Genomic DNA, 17505 nt, shown 5'->3' on the forward strand with positions numbered 1-17505 from the left:
AAATAGTACTGGTATCAATTTTGTAATCCCATATTCAAGAACCAACCTTCGTTACAATTCATTAAGATCGAAAGGTCCAAGACTTTGGAACACTTTGGATCCTAAGTTAAAACTATCTAAAAATCTCAGTTCTTTCAAAAGAAATTTAAAGAAGTCCATCATGGACAATTACTAACTCATGTGAACATTGTTTAAAATCTAGTATTGCGCCCGTCTGAAAGTATGTATGTGTGTGTATGCATGAACCATGTGTGAATATGCGTGTTTTTTTTTCTCTTTTCCTTATTTTATTTTCCCTTTTTGCAAAACAACTCTCTTAAAGTACTTTTGTAATTGTAAGTCTCATATATCTTTAATACATTGATGTAAATTATTCAGAAAATAAATATGATATGATATAGAAATGTTTGCTTGTAATACAAGTAAACGCTTTGTGTGCAAGAAATACTTACAGTAAGGCCAAAGAAATGAAGTTCAAAGTTGCACCAACATAAATAGGATGTGATAGAATGAAGAATGGAGAATCTTGACTAAAACTTGGAGTACAGACATCAAAACATTCACCTAAAAACATAAACAATACAAAATTTCAAAGATTTCAAAACTAGCTCAATATTACCAAATTCTTACTAATTATGAAAAAAAAAAATCCAATGTCTCTATTTAGTATGGTAGTTCTAAATTTAGCTCTCCTATTTAACGTTGGACTCTGTGTGGTTTTATTTTATCACTGGATCTATTTCTACAGTTATGGATTTACATGTTCCACAGTTATAATAAATTAAACCCATAGATGGCGACTGATTTGGAAGATGGTATTCAGGCAGATAACATACCGCAGTAAAGTCGCTTCAGACCTTGACATGTAGATCCAACAAGTACAAGAATCAAACCGAACAGCAACAATAGATACGCCGCACACAATAGATAATTATTATGGAAACAGTGCCAATGGGGTTGACTCGACAATAAAAGCCAATATCTAAAAGACAAAAAAATATAGTTACAAAATAGCAGGGATAATGGGTTTTCTGCATCGTGCCAATGAGGTGTCAGAGGACCGAGTGAGACATAATTCAAATTTGAATTGAATTCGACTCTTAGAAATAATCAATAGTTTCAAACAATTGTTGCATATCTCTCAGTAACATTTCAAATGTTTCAATTAAAATCAAATCCAAATAGGTCAACAACTACACAAATGAACTCTCTGATACTCATTGCAAACCTATTCCAGTGTTATGTCAGTCATGTTGAATCAAATCGTGTGAATCGAAAGAATCATATATCGGGATACCAGCAACGGATACCAAAAATCCGGAAATGGATATGTATTATCGTTAATAATTACAATAGTCTACAATCCATGTAAGCTGCCGGCATAGCTGGCAGTAGTTGCAAGCACCAAGGGTGCATACCTTTTGTGAAGGGTTTGAAAATTTATTTTTAAAGCGTTTTTAAAACATCTGGGATGGTCTGATGGAACAAAGAGTAACAAGAAAATTAATTCTAATAAATCATTTGACGCCTGAAAAAAATGTAGAATTTTTGGGATAAGGTAATGTGGGATTGCAGATTTGAAATCGAAGTTTTAATAAATTTGGGGAATTATAAAATTTGGTGATTGGGTAGGTGATAGAGGTCTTTGACTGTAAATAGTGGTTTGATTTTTTCATTGAAAATTGTCAATAATGATAAATTTACCAAGCATATTTCAACACAGTATGGTTGCGCCATCTGCAAAATGAAAACCTACCTGACGGAATCAATTCTCTCAGCGGTCTCTATTCATATTCACGTGATTTATTCTTTTTTTTCCCTTTTCCACACTATTTTCATCGTAAGTACATAGGCATTTTTACCTTACCGCTGTTTCCGATACAATCCGGTAAATTTCATTGCGCTCACCTCGATCTACAGAACACTTCGTGCAAATTTTGATGAATCAACGTTACAAAAGCACTGTCGGGCAGTAAACATAAAAAAATGAGCCCCATTCAATGAGGTGACATGTTTTTCTGAGTCGTCATCCCAAAATCCATCACAGGCTCGTCACTTCAATTATCAATTCAAGTATAAATAAACAAATTTATAGCCGCAAGACCTAACATTCAGGCGCGGTCTTCAAACAGCAATTTTAACAATTACCCATTTTCTTGTTCAGTACACTTAACCGATCCACAGGATATTTACTGCTCTAAATATTATAAACACTGTTGAGCTGTAATCGATGAATCGATGTGTGTCTTTACATCGTCGTTCTGTGGATCTGTTGCAAGTTCTCCTCGCAATGAGAATCAAATAAAGTAAAAATACATTCATTATTCCCAGTGATTTGGCCGCGGACTTCAATCAGTTAGTTAAACAAAATTTACCGGATATTTAGTACGTTTAGATCAAGATTGGAGTCCGGGAGTTTTCTTCTTAAGAAATTGAGAGTTGGTTCCAATGGTATATTAGTGAACAAGGAAACAGCGTCGAAAGATATAAATTTTTGTCCATTAGGTTTGAGATTTTTGAGTTTGTCTAAAAGATCCATATTGTGCCGAATGTGAGAATCAGAAAAAGTACCCAAAGCCGGGGATAGTACTTTAGCCAGATATTTGGAGAGCCGATATGATGGAGAATTGATATTAGAAATGATCGGTCTTAACGGTGAATTGGGTTTATGAATTTTTGGAAGACCATAAGCATAAGGAAGATTTGGAAGCCGAGAGTTAAATTTGGAGAGGAAGTCCGAATTGTCAGGAAATTTCTTAGAGATGTTTTTTAAACCTAAATTAAAAGCTGATTGCATCTTTTTCAAAGGGTTGTTTTTGATGGATTTGTAGAAATTGGAATCACCGAGAATAGCAAACATTTTAGAATTGTAATTGATCAAATCTTGAATAACAATTTTGCCGCCTTTATCAGCCTTGGAGATGCAGATGGTTTTGATGGATTTAAGTTCCTGGAGAGCAATCGAAAATCTCCGAGGAAAGAGCTGATTAGATTGACCTTGAAGGGTATTCCAAATGGTGTCCAAATTCATGAATATAAAATTGTATTGAAAACTAGCCGGAGGAGATCTTTCCATACGTTCAACGAAATCCAAAATGTGTTGTTTTCTATGCGGGAGAGAGAAATTTAATCCTAAACCGAGAACTTGAATTTGTGTTTTGGTTAATTTAGCCGAAGATAGATTGACAACATTATCAGTAGCGCAAAATTTGGTCCAAGGGCTGTTGTCGATTAATTTATTCAGAATGGAAGAGAAATGCGAATTTTTCTTTTTTTTTATTTAGACGATGTACCGCGCAAAGATTCTTGATGCCCGAATGAAGAGAGTGCCAAAGGAAAGCATCAGGTATATGGTGTCTGAGAAAACGTTCTGCTTGTCGCATTTTATAGAAATTAGAGTTGGTAGTTTCTTTTGCTTCCAAAATGCAATGTCTTAGATGAGATGCTGCTTCATTGGAAAATGGTTGATCTGATTTGAATTTATTCAACCAATTCAGAGATTTAGGAATAACCTGTTCTTGGAGACTTTTTTGAAGAAATATGACGTTTTCTTTGGATTTGTGAGCTTTATAAGCAGCAGATTCATATTTTCGAAAAGCAAAGATCAAATGAGGAAAGGTTATGAATAAGAATTTCAAAGCCAAATTAAAATCCGTGGGTAACATAATAGAACGATGACCACACTCAAACGTGGTGAACGGATAATAAGATAAGATCCCACTATTTACAGATTAAAAGAATTTAAAAACCAGAATTTATTTATTAAATCTAAAATATTTAAAAGACACGACGTTTCGATCTCACCCTAGAGATCATCGTCAGGTGTGAGAAATAGACTAAAAACAGGGGTATATATACAGAGGAGGACAGGTTAATTGAGTAAATTGGTGAGTGAGTAAATAATTAGTGTTTGGCAAGGCATGAAGTAATATACTTAGAAAGAAGGGAATTATGCGGAGAAAAGCCATTATTTAAATTGGTACTAATATCTGAGTGACGAGTAATTAGGGCAGACTCAACTATGTGGCGTTTAGTGTAATTGCTGGAAGTATAAATAATTTCGGCTTTATCAAAATTAAAACGATGTCCTTGAACACTTTGAATCCGAAATTCTTCCTAAGTACGCTGGCTCTAAACCTAACTTTTGGATTAGATATGTTGATGATATTCTGAGCTTAGTTTCTGATAATTTTGATCTTACCTCTTTTATCGACTTCATCAACTCCCAATATCCATCTTTGAAATTCACTTTTGAATGGGAACAAAATGACCAAATTCCGTTTTTAGATGTTCTAATTCACAATAAATTTTCTCATTTGATTTTCTCAGTCTACCGTAAACCTATCAACGCTGAGGCATACCTTCACTTCTTTTCGTTTACTGCCAAATCAATCAAAATCGGTCTCGCTCAAGGCCTCTTTCTCCGTGCACTGCTGATCTGCGATGAAACCTTCCTTTCGGCTGAATTTGACCATATATCCAACTCTCTTAGAAAATTGGCTTACCCTGATCACATTTTGAAAATCGCTATTTCTAAGGCTAAACGTACTTTCTTCAATTCTAAACCTCCAGAAAATAAAAAACACATTTCAGAGTTCATTGTAGTTCCGTATGTACCTGTTTTGGAAAAGTTTCGTCACTCTCTCCCTTTATTGGATAAACAAATCATTTTCACGTATGAAAACAAAATTAGTAAGACTTTGGTTAAAAACAATCAATCTAAACCTTTGGACTGCGGAGTTTACAAAATTCCTTGTCTTGGCTGTGATAAAATTTACTTTGGAGAAACTGGTCGTGATTTAAAAACTCGAATTTCGGAACACAAAGAGGATATAATAAGTCAAAAACCGGCTAGTGGCGTAGCCAATCACGTTTGGAACACTGGTCATCGTTTTAATTTTGATAAAGCCGAAATTATTTATACTTCCAGCAATTACACTAAACGCCACATAGTTGAGTCTGCCCTAATTACTCGTCACTCAGATATTAGTACCAATTTAAATAATGGCTTTTCTCCGCATAATTCCCTTCTTTCTAAGTATATTACTTCATGCCTTGCCAAACACTAATTATTTACTCACTCACCAATTTACTCAATTAACCTGTCCTCCTCTGTATATATACCCATGTTTTTAGTCTATTTCTCACACCTGACGATGATCTCTAGGGTGAGGTCGAAACGTCGTGTCTTTTAAATATTTTAGATTGAATAAATAAATTCTGGTTTTTAAATTCTTTTAATCTGTAAATAGTGGGATTTTATCTTATCATCCGTTCACCACGTTTGAGTGTGGTCATCGTTCTACCAAGCATATTGATCCATCGAAGCGTTTTTCATTCCAAAGAAAAAGATTTTAGTGGTACTATATAGTCTTTTCTTCACGGTATAATGAGTAATCTTCATTCAAACAAAATGTTCTTCACACCCGAACACAATAGGTAATACATGAACCAGGGTTTTCTTAGTATCCAATATTCATATTATGCCTTTTCAGGTTAAAGCTTATGATACATATTTCTGACCATGTACGGGACACAACTTGATTAGGTCGTTTTGGAAATTTACTCGGTCCTGCACATTTGGGATTACTCTGTCTCTCTTAGGATACTACCTTGCGTGACTCCACTAGTTAGATCTACTTATTTCCAAGATGAGACAGTTCCATTGATTTCGGCCACCTGTTTTCGATTGGAGAAAACTGCTGAGCCATTTAAGCAACCCATGATTGATACCGTTTCCTAATAGCTTGTTTAGTAATTGCTGATGTAGTATCTTATCAAATGCTCTGTCGAAATCCATAAAGACTATAAGGCCTAACAGTCGATTTTCCAGAGTCAAATAACTATCTGGTCCAGTTACCCGTGGTTTCAAGTAAGCCTAATTGACTGTTTGTAGACCTTTGTTTTATCAAACCGTGTTGACTGTTGAACAGGATTCTATTAAATTCCCTTAATTTTCAACAGCATGGTGATCAAGAATACTAACAGGACTATGCAGAAAACCCGTTATTGCTGCTTTGCAGCTATATTTTCACTTATTAAACAAAGAAATGTCAAACATACAAACGGATTTGAATTAGCTGATCGTCATTTTGACAAAAAACAATATGAACAACACAACGACACTAAAACATGTACTTGTACACTAAAATTACAATTTTTGGCACTAAAATTTGTATTTCCGAGTAGTACTTACCCTTTCCTATGGTTTTTGCCAATATTTTCTAAATTTGGATTGATCGCCAATGGTTTTTCTATACGACCCGGCCCAGCGGTATTGCATTTAGCCACCGGCGAAATCCGCCATCTTTTTACGTCATAGCAGACCCAAAAAATGCAGCTATGCGGGGCAGGTGGGCGGGATTCCCACCATAGGAAAGGGTAAGTACTACTCGGGAAATACAAATTTTAGTTCCAAAAATAATATTTCCGTCGAGTACTGTACCCTTTCCTATGGTTTTTGCTAGACTAGCCTAGCACAAGGATGGTGAGAAAGGTAGATAGAAAAACCACCGCTCAAACGCAAGGTAAGAGGGAAAAAGAGAGCACTTACCCAAGCACGGAATGGAGCACTGTAGCACAGGGAAGACCGGTTGGCCACAGTGAGTCCGTCCAGCTCAGGGGCCCCCCCCCCGGAATTTTGCGAAATTAATACTTGCAGATATGAGCCCAAACTATGTACAAGGATACACCTCCTGTGATCCTGATGATGCAACATAAATATTCTACACTAAAGGGTCCGATCGGAAAGAACGGACACCTTGAGCCATGACAACAGGACCAAGTGAAGTTAATGAGCCTTACTGGCCTGAAACATCCCGTAAATAAAATGACGTGAATGTCGATGGAGAATTCCAAAAGGCGGCCCGACAGACTTCCTCCAACGGAGCACCCGAAAAGGCTACGCAGGAAGTAGCCATAGACCTCACTTGATGAGAAACCACTCCCTCCGAGGAAAGATTCTCCTTCAATAAAATGTCCTTGATCAGTGAAAAGACCCATCGGGCCACTGTGTCCTGTGAAATATCACCCTTTAGGTGATCCAGCAGCGGAATAAATAAACGCTCCCGTGAACCCCTCCGTGGAGCAGAGCGATCTAAATAGAAACACAACGCCCGCACAGGACATAAAGTCCTGTCCAGAGTCCTGTCGCTCGTTGGTTCTTTGCCAAAAATTCCAAAGCAGGCCGCAGCGAAACAAATTCTTTCGCTGGCCCAAAGACAATATGACCTTGTCGGACTAAAAGCGCATGAATCTCAGAGCGACGGGCCGAGCAAGCCAAGAACAGCAAAAATACAGTCTTCTTCGACAAATTTGCAAATGACGCTGCCGAAAGAGGTTCAAATGGAGCCTCCATTAACTTCTTCAAAATTACAGACAGATCCCATGGTGGAACTGTCCTTGGTACCCGAGGCCAGGAAATAGAAAACCCTGCAACAAGCTGGGATATCCGATGATCCCCTGCTACATTTGGCCATCCAGAAGCACGCAATGTATGAGAAATCGTGGAGCGGTAACCTTTAATAGTTATGACCTGCAACCCTTTTACTACAAATAGGTGCAGTAAAAAATCTGCCAATTGAGCTACAGAGGGTGAGCATGGATCAATTTCCCCTGCAGCACACCAATCCGCAAAATGACTCCATTTGGCATCGGAAATGGATCCTGCGATAGAGGAGGCAGCCTGTTCTGAAAAGCCTGAAGCTGACAAGGATCGCTGGACAATGGCCAGGCGAGCAAATTTAACCACTGGCTGTTTGGATGATGCCGAAAGTTCCCCGGAGACAGAAGCGATGGGAAATTCGGAAGAATCCTGGGGTTGTCGCACAGTAGGTTGAGAAGTGGTAGGAGCCATTTCTGAGCCGGCCAACATGGTGCTACCAGAACTATGTTGCAATTGACTGATCTCTCCAGTAAGCGCGGCAGGACTGGTGTGGGCGGGAACGCATACGCATGCATCCCCGACCAGTCCAGAGAGAAGGCATAGACCCCCCACGCTTCCGCGTCTGGAAACGGGGACACAAACAGAGGACACTTCCGATTGAACCGGGTGGCAAACAGATCCAGCAGCGGATTAGGGGACTGGGGATCGGAATGGTTTTATTGTAGACGTGGACCAAGTTAGTGCAAGCTTTTGGGTAGTTGTTATTTGAATATTGTAGTGGTTTAACGGAATCTATCATCATGTTGATAATTGCTAGATTACTTATCGGATTGTGTTGAAATGATTTTGCATAGAGACATTTACAATTGAAAGAAAAAACGTGACTAACTCGAGTGACTTCAGGTGAAGAGAAGCAAACACGGAAATAGATAGGAGCCATGATTTTTCTTTTTAAAATAATAAAAACGTTAAGCAAGAATAAGTTGCATTTCCTTCAAATGACAATCCACTACGATCATCCGATAAAGTTTATTGCCACCATAGACTACCACCCCCTGGCTGTTTGGAGACAGGGAACCAGTCTTCAATTCAATTCAGAATTTATTTTAAAGAAAAGCGGTTTTTAAGTTTTAGATATTCAAACTGAAAAATATAAATGTTCGTACAGAGATTTTACAAATGGCAGCTAACGCAAGCACCTAATGAAAGTAAAAGAAGGTACCAATATAATAAGGCAATACTAGGTTATTCTACTATTCAAACGCCCCTTGGTGACCATATAGAATAACTGATTTCCTTAAAACTCACCACAATCATAGACGATGTCATGAGCTACAACTTTGCAATTGATTGTGGTAACAAAATATGTATTGGTACAAATATATTATAGAAATACTAAGATATTGTATTATCAAACGCCCCTTGGTGGCCATATACAGAAACCAATGAACTTGAAACTCACCACAATCATAGAACACGTTATAAGCTACAACTTTCGTATTCATTGTTGTAACAAAGTATGCTTAGGTATCAATATGATGTGGAAAAACTTTTTCCCACCTACGAATGAGTACTAATGACACCAAGATGGCCGCCAATTGCGTCATAATTGGTTGATCCAAAAAAATCTGTCTCAGGTATAAAACATCCTTGTCCAAAGAATACCCATCACAAATTGCAATGAGAAATGGCAAACCAGTAGAAAGCTACAGGACTCAGAATTCGGGCCAAAATTAACATTTTTGGGCACTTAAAAGGTCATGGGATGACCATCTTGAGTCCGATCGACCCAATTTTTGTTATGCTGATGGGCCCTGAAGGGGTTCAAATATATACAAAAGATCAAGGTAATTGATCAAGGTGTCTTCAAAATTTCCCTCAAAAAGTTCAAAAACGTGTCCAAAGTGCTGATTTTGGCGAACAACAATGGCTGCCAGTCGGCCATCTCGATTCTGACAGGGCCAGTTTTTGGGCTGAAGATGTGTCTAGGGTAGATACATGTATAAACCAAATATCAAGACATTACCTTGAAGCGTCTTCAAAACTTCCCAAAATAACTGGATTCTGTCTACGGACGGACGAACGGAAGGACGACGGACGAAAAGTGAACGCAATAGCCCGCTGGGACTTAAGTCCCAAGTGGGCTAAAAACCAATGAACTTGAAACTCAACACAATCATAGAACACGTTATATAATATAAGCTACAACTATCCAATTCATTGTCGTGACAAAATATGCTTAGGTATCAAAATAATGTGGAAAAACTTTTTCCCATCTACGAATGAGTACTGATGACACCAAGATGGCTGCCAATTGCACCATAATTGGCTGATCAAAAATACCTCAGGTTTTAAAACATCCTTTTCCAAAGAATACCCATCACAAATTGCAATGAGAAATGGCAAACCAGTAGGAAGCTACAGGACTCTGCATTCAGGCCAAAATTTAGATTTTTGGGCACTTAAAAGGTCATAGGACAGCCACCTTTAGTCCGATCGACCCAATTTTTTCTTATGCTGATGAGCCCTTGGGGAATTCAAATATATAGGAAAGATCAAGGTAATTGACTCAAAAAGTTCAAAAATGTGTAAAAAGTGCTGATTTTGGCGAACAACTGATATTAGGCTGACGATGTGTCTAGGGTAGAAACATGTGTAACCCAAATATAAATACATTACATTGAAGCGTCTTCAAAACTTCCAAAATAACTGGATTCCGTCTACGGACAATAGCCCGCTGGACTAAAGTCCCAAGTGGGCTTAAAAGGCCTAATGAATGGCGACTCTTCGTAGTCACGTATGTCAAACTGACCGCCTGTGTGCGTGTGAAGCGGACCATTGCCATAATTTCTAATGCTGTGAACGTCCCTAGATTCTCAGAGGGCCTCTCTCCTCTGCACTCACATGGAATTAAGTTAATTCACCATATGTTGACACTCACCTTTAGACTGCGTACAGTCTTCTTAAGTTAACATCTATGATACAACGATTTTAAGAATGGCGCTTCTGTCAATCACTATACCCTATGTCATAGGCAACATGTGATGTGTGGTGTCACGTAACCGGTATGAAGAGCATTTTTTCAGGAGGGCACAGCAAAAACTACCCAACTATTCTTAACCAACTTGAATCCCAACTTAAAGGGACCATTTCTGATGCGGAATTTGAGGACATTTCTAACTTACTGGCTTTAAAATGACCTTAAACGTCTTTAAACCAAATCGGAAGTGTGTCATCAACCGGCAAAACCATCACATAAGGACGTTCGTCTAATGAACGTCCTAAAAAATCTAGAGGTCCAGCGACACCATGCCCACTAGGTGAAATGCTTGACAAAATGACTATTTTCAATACATCAGTGTACAGAGTCGAAACTTTTAGCAAACTTTAACATGAAACACATCATCTTGTAATGGAACAAAACTCAAATGAAGGAAAAAATACCTACATTTTTATAGCAGTTCAAACATAGGATAATAATAAAATGCTTAAGTTTAATCATAATGTTAATGCAGTTCACAATTTTCGCTTCCTGCAACAACCTTGGACAAATTTCTAGTATCTTTCTTTTCTTACTTTTGAATCTTGATCCCAGTTAAACAACTGCTCACAACGATGAAGAAACCGAATGCCCTCAAATTTGAATCAAATACACTTCTCAACAGATGGTACTTGACCTCCAGACATAACACCTGTAACAAGATAAGATAATCATTAATTTAGGACCTTGTACATCACAGCAATCCTGTGACACATTTTCCCAAAGCTTTATTCACATGATTTAGATACTACAGTAAACTCCGCCTAAGTCGGATCAATTTGTACGAGATAATTTCGTCCGACAAAGCCGGAATCCGACTTGAAAGACCGATCTTTTTAAATATTTTGGAACTCATCTATGGTTACTAATATAAGGTTGATTCGCTGCAAAAGCTTGTTATATGCAGAAAAAAACGTAAATAAATAATCAAATGTGTACTATTTGAATAAGTTACCTCAGCTTTTGGCACAGGGGCTCGTATTTGAAGTTTGGGGGTGATCTTTTTATATATTCAGTACCTTGGACCGCTGGTTATTGGATGTTTGCGGCTTGTATCATCTGTCTGACATTAGATCAATTGGCCCAATCTAAATCTGTGGCTGGGGAATCCCCTCGTCAGCATTCACATGCCGGGTGCGACCTCACATGCTAGCAGTCGTTCATATGCTGCTGTCAGCTTTATTTATCATTCACTCGCAGAATTCATTTACTGTTTGTATTATATGCCTTTCGCGAGATAGGTGATTATCCGACTTGACCGGCTACGGCTTAGGGGAATACGAAAGCATTACTTTATGTAGGAAACTGGAATTTTATCTATATTGCACAGAGTTGAGCGGTTATACGACTCGGCCGGATCCGACTCAGGCAGAGTTTACTGTATTACTCTACCGTTAAAGCTACTATTTAAAGACGCTCTTACTGTACGGACGTACTTTTGGCGTGCTCTTCAATTGACTCAGTACGGCTCTATACCAGGCGAAGACATTCAAATACAACAACACAATTGCTAAGGACTTCGGAAACTTTTTACTGATCCCTAAAGTTAGGGCCAAGGAAGATTAAATCAAAAATTAACTATCATTTCAGTAACTACCACAAAATTTAATGCATCGATCTTTTGACATGTCGCTTTTTGAGATTATTAGACCAATTCCTGAATTAGTTGAGGTAAATTTACATTGATCATATCTCACTTTGATGTTCTCAGACACTGCACCAGTTTGCTATATAAATTACCACACAATTTCAATGCATTTATCTTTGATGATTTAGTGTATGCCCTAATAGCTTACTTTGATGTTTTGAAATATTAATCTAGTTAATCATTTACCACTATTAAAATTATCCATTGACCACTTGCATGTCACTTCTTGAGAAAATCATACCCTAATCGCTTACTTTGATGTTTTGAAAAATTAGGTACCACTAAGTTTATTAATTACCACTTGCATGTCACTTCTTGAGATAGTTAGGACTTAGCTAAACAGTATATATATCTGGAATTCTAGTGTAAGGTACACTTGAAATTTATCCACGATGGAAGTAATACAAACCAATAAAAGAGGGTGAAAACTGATTTATGAAGGATTCATGTATACCAAACATTCTGAAACTGCGTCATCTGTACACTGGAGATGCACAAAAAGGAGCAGTCAGGCCCAGTCAGGCCTGTACCGCTCGACTACGAACACCAATTAACTTAGAGAAGAATTAGTTTTGGTGACAGATCACAACCATGCTCCAAGTATTGGTGAAATCAAAGTTTCTAAAGCCAAACAGTCAATGAAAGCAAGAGCAACTACTACTGCTGCTAAACCAAGTACTGTATATGCAGAAGAAGTTTTACACGATGATCATGAACGATTACGAAATCTGTGCACTGACTATGATGCTGGCAATCGTAATATGGATGATTTCCTCCGCGGTGTTGCACACAACATTCACTTTTGAACTTGAGTTATCAATAATATGTATTTTAAATAATGAATATTAAATCTGAACTCTGAACTATTGTAATTGTTTAAACTGTGTTTCAAAAAAGTAAGTGTTTAAACTGTGCCTCAAAAAAGTAAGTAATTTTAATCGTTTAAACTGTGCCTCATTAAAAGTAAGTAATGTCATGAAATTGTCTGAACTCATTATATGTATTTAAATGTTTAAATTCTATAGCATGCTTCATGAAAAATAAGTAAAAAAATTAGTAAAAAATGAATGAAAAGTAAACTTGAATGAAATGTATGTCATCAGATATCTGAACTCATTATATGTATTTTAATTGTTTAAAGCCTCATGAAAATAAATGATGTCATTAAAATTGAAAGCTTAATGTTTTTATTAACATTGTCAGTAGTTAGTTTCATCTCTAATTCTCATAAATTCATCTCTAATTCTCATAAATCTTCCTTGGCCTTTTTTTCCGTGGCCATTTTTCCTAGGCAAATACCTTGGCCATTTTTTCCTGGCCATTTTTTCCTTGGCCATTTTATCCGTTCACCCCTTACGGAATCCTATCGCCCGACGATAGGAAAAACAACATTTCAGAACGGTGAGAAACGTGTACTGGAGGTAGCTATTACATGACCTATCCCACGGAATATAACTCTAGATTCAAAACGTTATGGCTTACTTCTTGTAAGGGTCTGTTATAACGGTCAGCCTGAACATTGTGTGATATGTGGACAATTTAATCACACCTGGGTTGAGTGCAACGTTGTATGTACTCATCCAACCCATACACCCGATCGATGCCGTCAAATCCATTTCTGACAGACTGTTTCTTTAACGTTGATGAAATAAATTGCCCATGGGCAAAGTGTGGTTTACCTTGAAAGCTAGAGGTTGTTTGGGGTAAGGGCATTGCTTGAAAAATCTTTTTAATTGATGACTTAAAAGTTCTACAAGTTTAAATATTGTATTTTATCTTTCTTAAAGGATTATTTTGTAGTCAAATAAGACTAAAGATACACATTTGTTTAGGTCCACATCCAAAATTTCATAGGGTACAGGTAGGCGCGGCATGGAAACTATCTTATATTTTTGAAGAAATATTTTTCATAATATGAAAAAAATATTCAAATAAAATTCATTTGATGTCACATATCAGAGGGTGGCTGAATGTATGGCCACGGAAGCTAAAATACCGGTGCAGTAAGAAATCAGCGTATTAGATCGTTTTAAATCCTGGAATTTACCACTACAATATTCAGACCTCGACCTATACCTATAGTTTGCTGCTTAGTATTTTCAGGTAACAAGAAATTACAATTTAGTACAAATTCTATCAATCAGAAAACACGGCGCTCTTCTGCTGATGAAATGCCAAACGCTCCAGCAAGCAGCGTTACAGTATCACTATAGTAGTGTATACTGTACGAGCGTGTGTTTGTGTGTGCAACATTCTATAGCACTCTGCGCGCACATGGAGGCGTCATGTAGTGAACGTTCGCTTACACTTCAATGTCAATCAAAACAATCACCGGGTATTAAAATGAAACAATACCTATGGCGGATAATAATAACATTCTCACCAGCAATGAGCATTTGAAATTCGCACGTATACGGCACCTAGTCCAATGAAACATTCGCCATTCTATGGCTTTCCCATAATTATTTTAGTACGGTAGCGCCGGAATTCCCTGTATATCCCAAAAACAGCCAATCACATTCGCTCGTAGAGACAACGCCTCCCAATCGAGGTCATTGCAATTTTATACGCGAGAGCTAAGAATTTTCCAGCCAAAAACAGTTTTTGATAGAATTGTAACTCAGTTGACCATGTCATCGACGGAGGTTCGCCATGTCTTCAATCGCATTGATTATACGTCGTTTAAGCCAAGAACCAATGAAACAAATGCTCACATAAAAAAACGTATCGTGATTTTACATGAATTGGCTCAATGCTAACTTCATATAGCTGACAAAGGTAAACCAAAAAAGAAACCCAACACCGGCTGAAGCATTTGAGCACAAAGATGAGGTGTCGACAGAAATGGCCGTTGTCACTGATGAGTCGAGGAAGAGGCCATCATTTCTAACTGAATTTGCTCAAACATCGAAGAAGCGAAGAAGTCGCATAAATCAAAGATGCCTTCGGAGGATGGGAAGTCCGCGATAATCGACCAAGAGAAGCCAGCCCAAACGAAAGACGAAGAATCTGACACGGTCGATGCGAGAGAAACTGCTGCACAGCCAACAAATTCAAGCACTGCACCACCCGCACCAGTCCGACCACAGAAAACAAGTCAACCAAAAAGTCAACCAAAACCAAAGACTAAAAGATCAAATTGAGGTGCTGTAGTATTTTCACTAATATCTTATGTAGGTAAATAACACATACAATGGCAGATGTGTTAGAATGTATTAGATTACCATCATTAAATTGCAACGGCTTAGTTTACTCGAATGCTCAAATTTTTGGCATTTTTGAAAGACTTGAAAACTATGATATAATTTTACTTCAAGAAACCCACATATCGAATGATTATGAAATTCAAAAGATATTTAAGCCCTTGAGGAATGATTTTGAGATTATATCTAATATTACAAACAAAAGGAAATGTGAGGTAACCATAGGTATTCGAAAATCTTTAGAATATACAATTTTAGATGAGGAAGATTGATATCCTTGAAAATATCCTTGTTCAACCAAATTTACAATATCGTTAACGTATATGCCCCAAATGAATGTAGGTAAAAATCCCCCCGGTAAATATCCCCCCGGTAAATATCCCCCTGGTAAAAATCCCCCCAGGTAAAAATCCCCCCCGGTAAAAATCCCCCTAGGTAAAAATCCCCCCTGGTAAAAATCCCCCCCATATCCACTTTTCTATAAAACTAGAGTAGAAAAAATTAACTTTTTACAACATTATTTAGGAATACATAAGTACATTAGATATTTTATTTTTACTTTTAAACCATAGTTTTTATAGAAAATTTCAAAATAAGTATTTTGTAATTACAGTACAGTACAGTACAGTAATTATTCTTAAATTATCTTAGGGGTAATCACTCCAGTGCCCAAAAAATCAAAGAAGTTAATAAATGTAAATCAAATGGGTTGGCTCCGTGACTAAATAACTGTTAAGTAATAATTATTCATTTTCAACAGTGGCCAATCTTTAATCAGCAAGTAGGCTAATTTAAATGACTGAATTCAATCAACTGACTCGTACCCCTAGAATAAGTATTTTGTCTCTACACATTTTATTCTTTATTAAACTTTGGTAACCGTATTTAATGGATGGAATTACTATACTAGAGTTAAATAAAGCAATAAAGTGCAATAAAATTTCGAATCTATATTTTTTTAAACATAATAGCTGTTGAAAATTTTAGTGAAATCGATTATGGGGGGATTTTTACCAGGGGGGATTTTTACCTAGGGGGGATTTTTACCGGGGGGGATTATTACCTAGGGGGGATATTTACCGGGGGGATTTTTACCGGGGGGATATTAAACGGGGGTATTTTTACTGGGGGGAATTTTTACCTGTTACTCGTATTCGTATATTGCGATCATCATCCGTTTTATTGCCATGCTTTGAACCGTGTTTAAACGGCACTTAGAGTTTCAGCATGATAGAATAAAATCGAATTCGCAAAAATGTATAAACCTGACAGAGGATCGAATTGGTCAAATGAAGAATGTCTTGCTCTACTTGGAATCTGGAAGCAAGACTTCATCCAGGCGCAATTAATTATTTAGCAGATGGCGACATCTAGTGGGCCCGGTGACAAGCGATTTTATAACCGCGTGTCAAAACGCCGTGTGAACGCTCACCAAAATTTGGTCCGGTTTAAATTTGGACCGGACCAGGTATGGACCCATTTAGACCGGACCAACTAGTTGTCGTGTGAACGCGGCTTTAGACTTAAATTGGAAGAAATCCATGAAAATTTATTGGATTCATTTCGGAATGAGAATAGTGATGATTTAAACTGGAATCCGAAAAAAAATAAAATTCAAAATATCATAAATCTTTGGCGCCAAACTAAATTATCTTTACATGGCAAAATGGTCGTCATAAACTCTTTCATATTACCTATGTTAAGGTACACTTCCGAAATTTTTCCAATCCCAGATAAATATATCAAAATCTTTGAACCAAAAATCATCAATTTCCTATGGGACAATGGGAAACGCCTTGTCGTTAAGTCATAATACACAAAAAAATCGAACACCGAGGTCTCGACTTACGCAGCATCAAATACAGACAACAAACACAGGCAAGACGATAATTAACCACGCGTTAAAACCTACACACTGGAAACCACTTATCAACTACAATCTGCAAAAATACCTAGGCCCAGGCTGGAATATTTCAAACATCATTCACAATGAAATATAAACAAGAAAATTAATTTTAGTAAATTATTTGATGCCTGCGAAAAAAATGTAGAATTTCTGGGCTAAGCTAATGTGGAATTGCAAATTTGAAATCGAAGTTTTAAGAAATTTGGGGAATGATGAGATTTGGCGATTGGGTAGATGATACAGGTCTTCGACTCTAGTAGTGGTTTAAATTTTTTTATTGAAAATTCTCAATAATTGATCGCGAACTTGCGACCGACTTTATTT

General features: G+C 37.3%; 2 protein-coding genes across 4 annotated transcripts in view; one reads left to right on the plus strand and one right to left on the minus strand.

The window, feature by feature from the left end:
- LOC141910734 (uncharacterized) overlaps positions 1-17505 on the minus strand; it is a 51487-nt gene that overhangs the window by 19997 nt on the left and 13985 nt on the right. For all 3 annotated transcript variants that reach the window (XM_074801480.1, XM_074801482.1, XM_074801481.1), the window contains 3 exons: positions 10961-11076; positions 837-982; positions 453-564 (listed from right to left, as the gene is read on the minus strand). In XM_074801480.1, the coding sequence (XP_074657581.1) occupies positions 453-564; positions 837-982; positions 10961-11076 (374 nt within the window). The remainder of the gene's footprint in view (positions 1-452; positions 565-836; positions 983-10960; positions 11077-17505) is intronic.
- The window catches only part of LOC141910735 (uncharacterized), a 284387-nt gene continuing 281203 nt past the window's right edge, over positions 14322-17505 (plus strand). The window contains exon 1 of the mRNA XM_074801484.1: positions 14322-14325. The gene's annotated coding sequence lies outside the window, so the exon portion shown is untranslated. The remainder of the gene's footprint in view (positions 14326-17505) is intronic.

The sequence above is a fragment of the Tubulanus polymorphus genome, chromosome 9 (genome assembly GCF_964204645.1).
Source record: "Tubulanus polymorphus chromosome 9, tnTubPoly1.2, whole genome shotgun sequence".
NCBI lineage: Eukaryota > Metazoa > Nemertea > Palaeonemertea > Tubulaniformes > Tubulanidae > Tubulanus > Tubulanus polymorphus.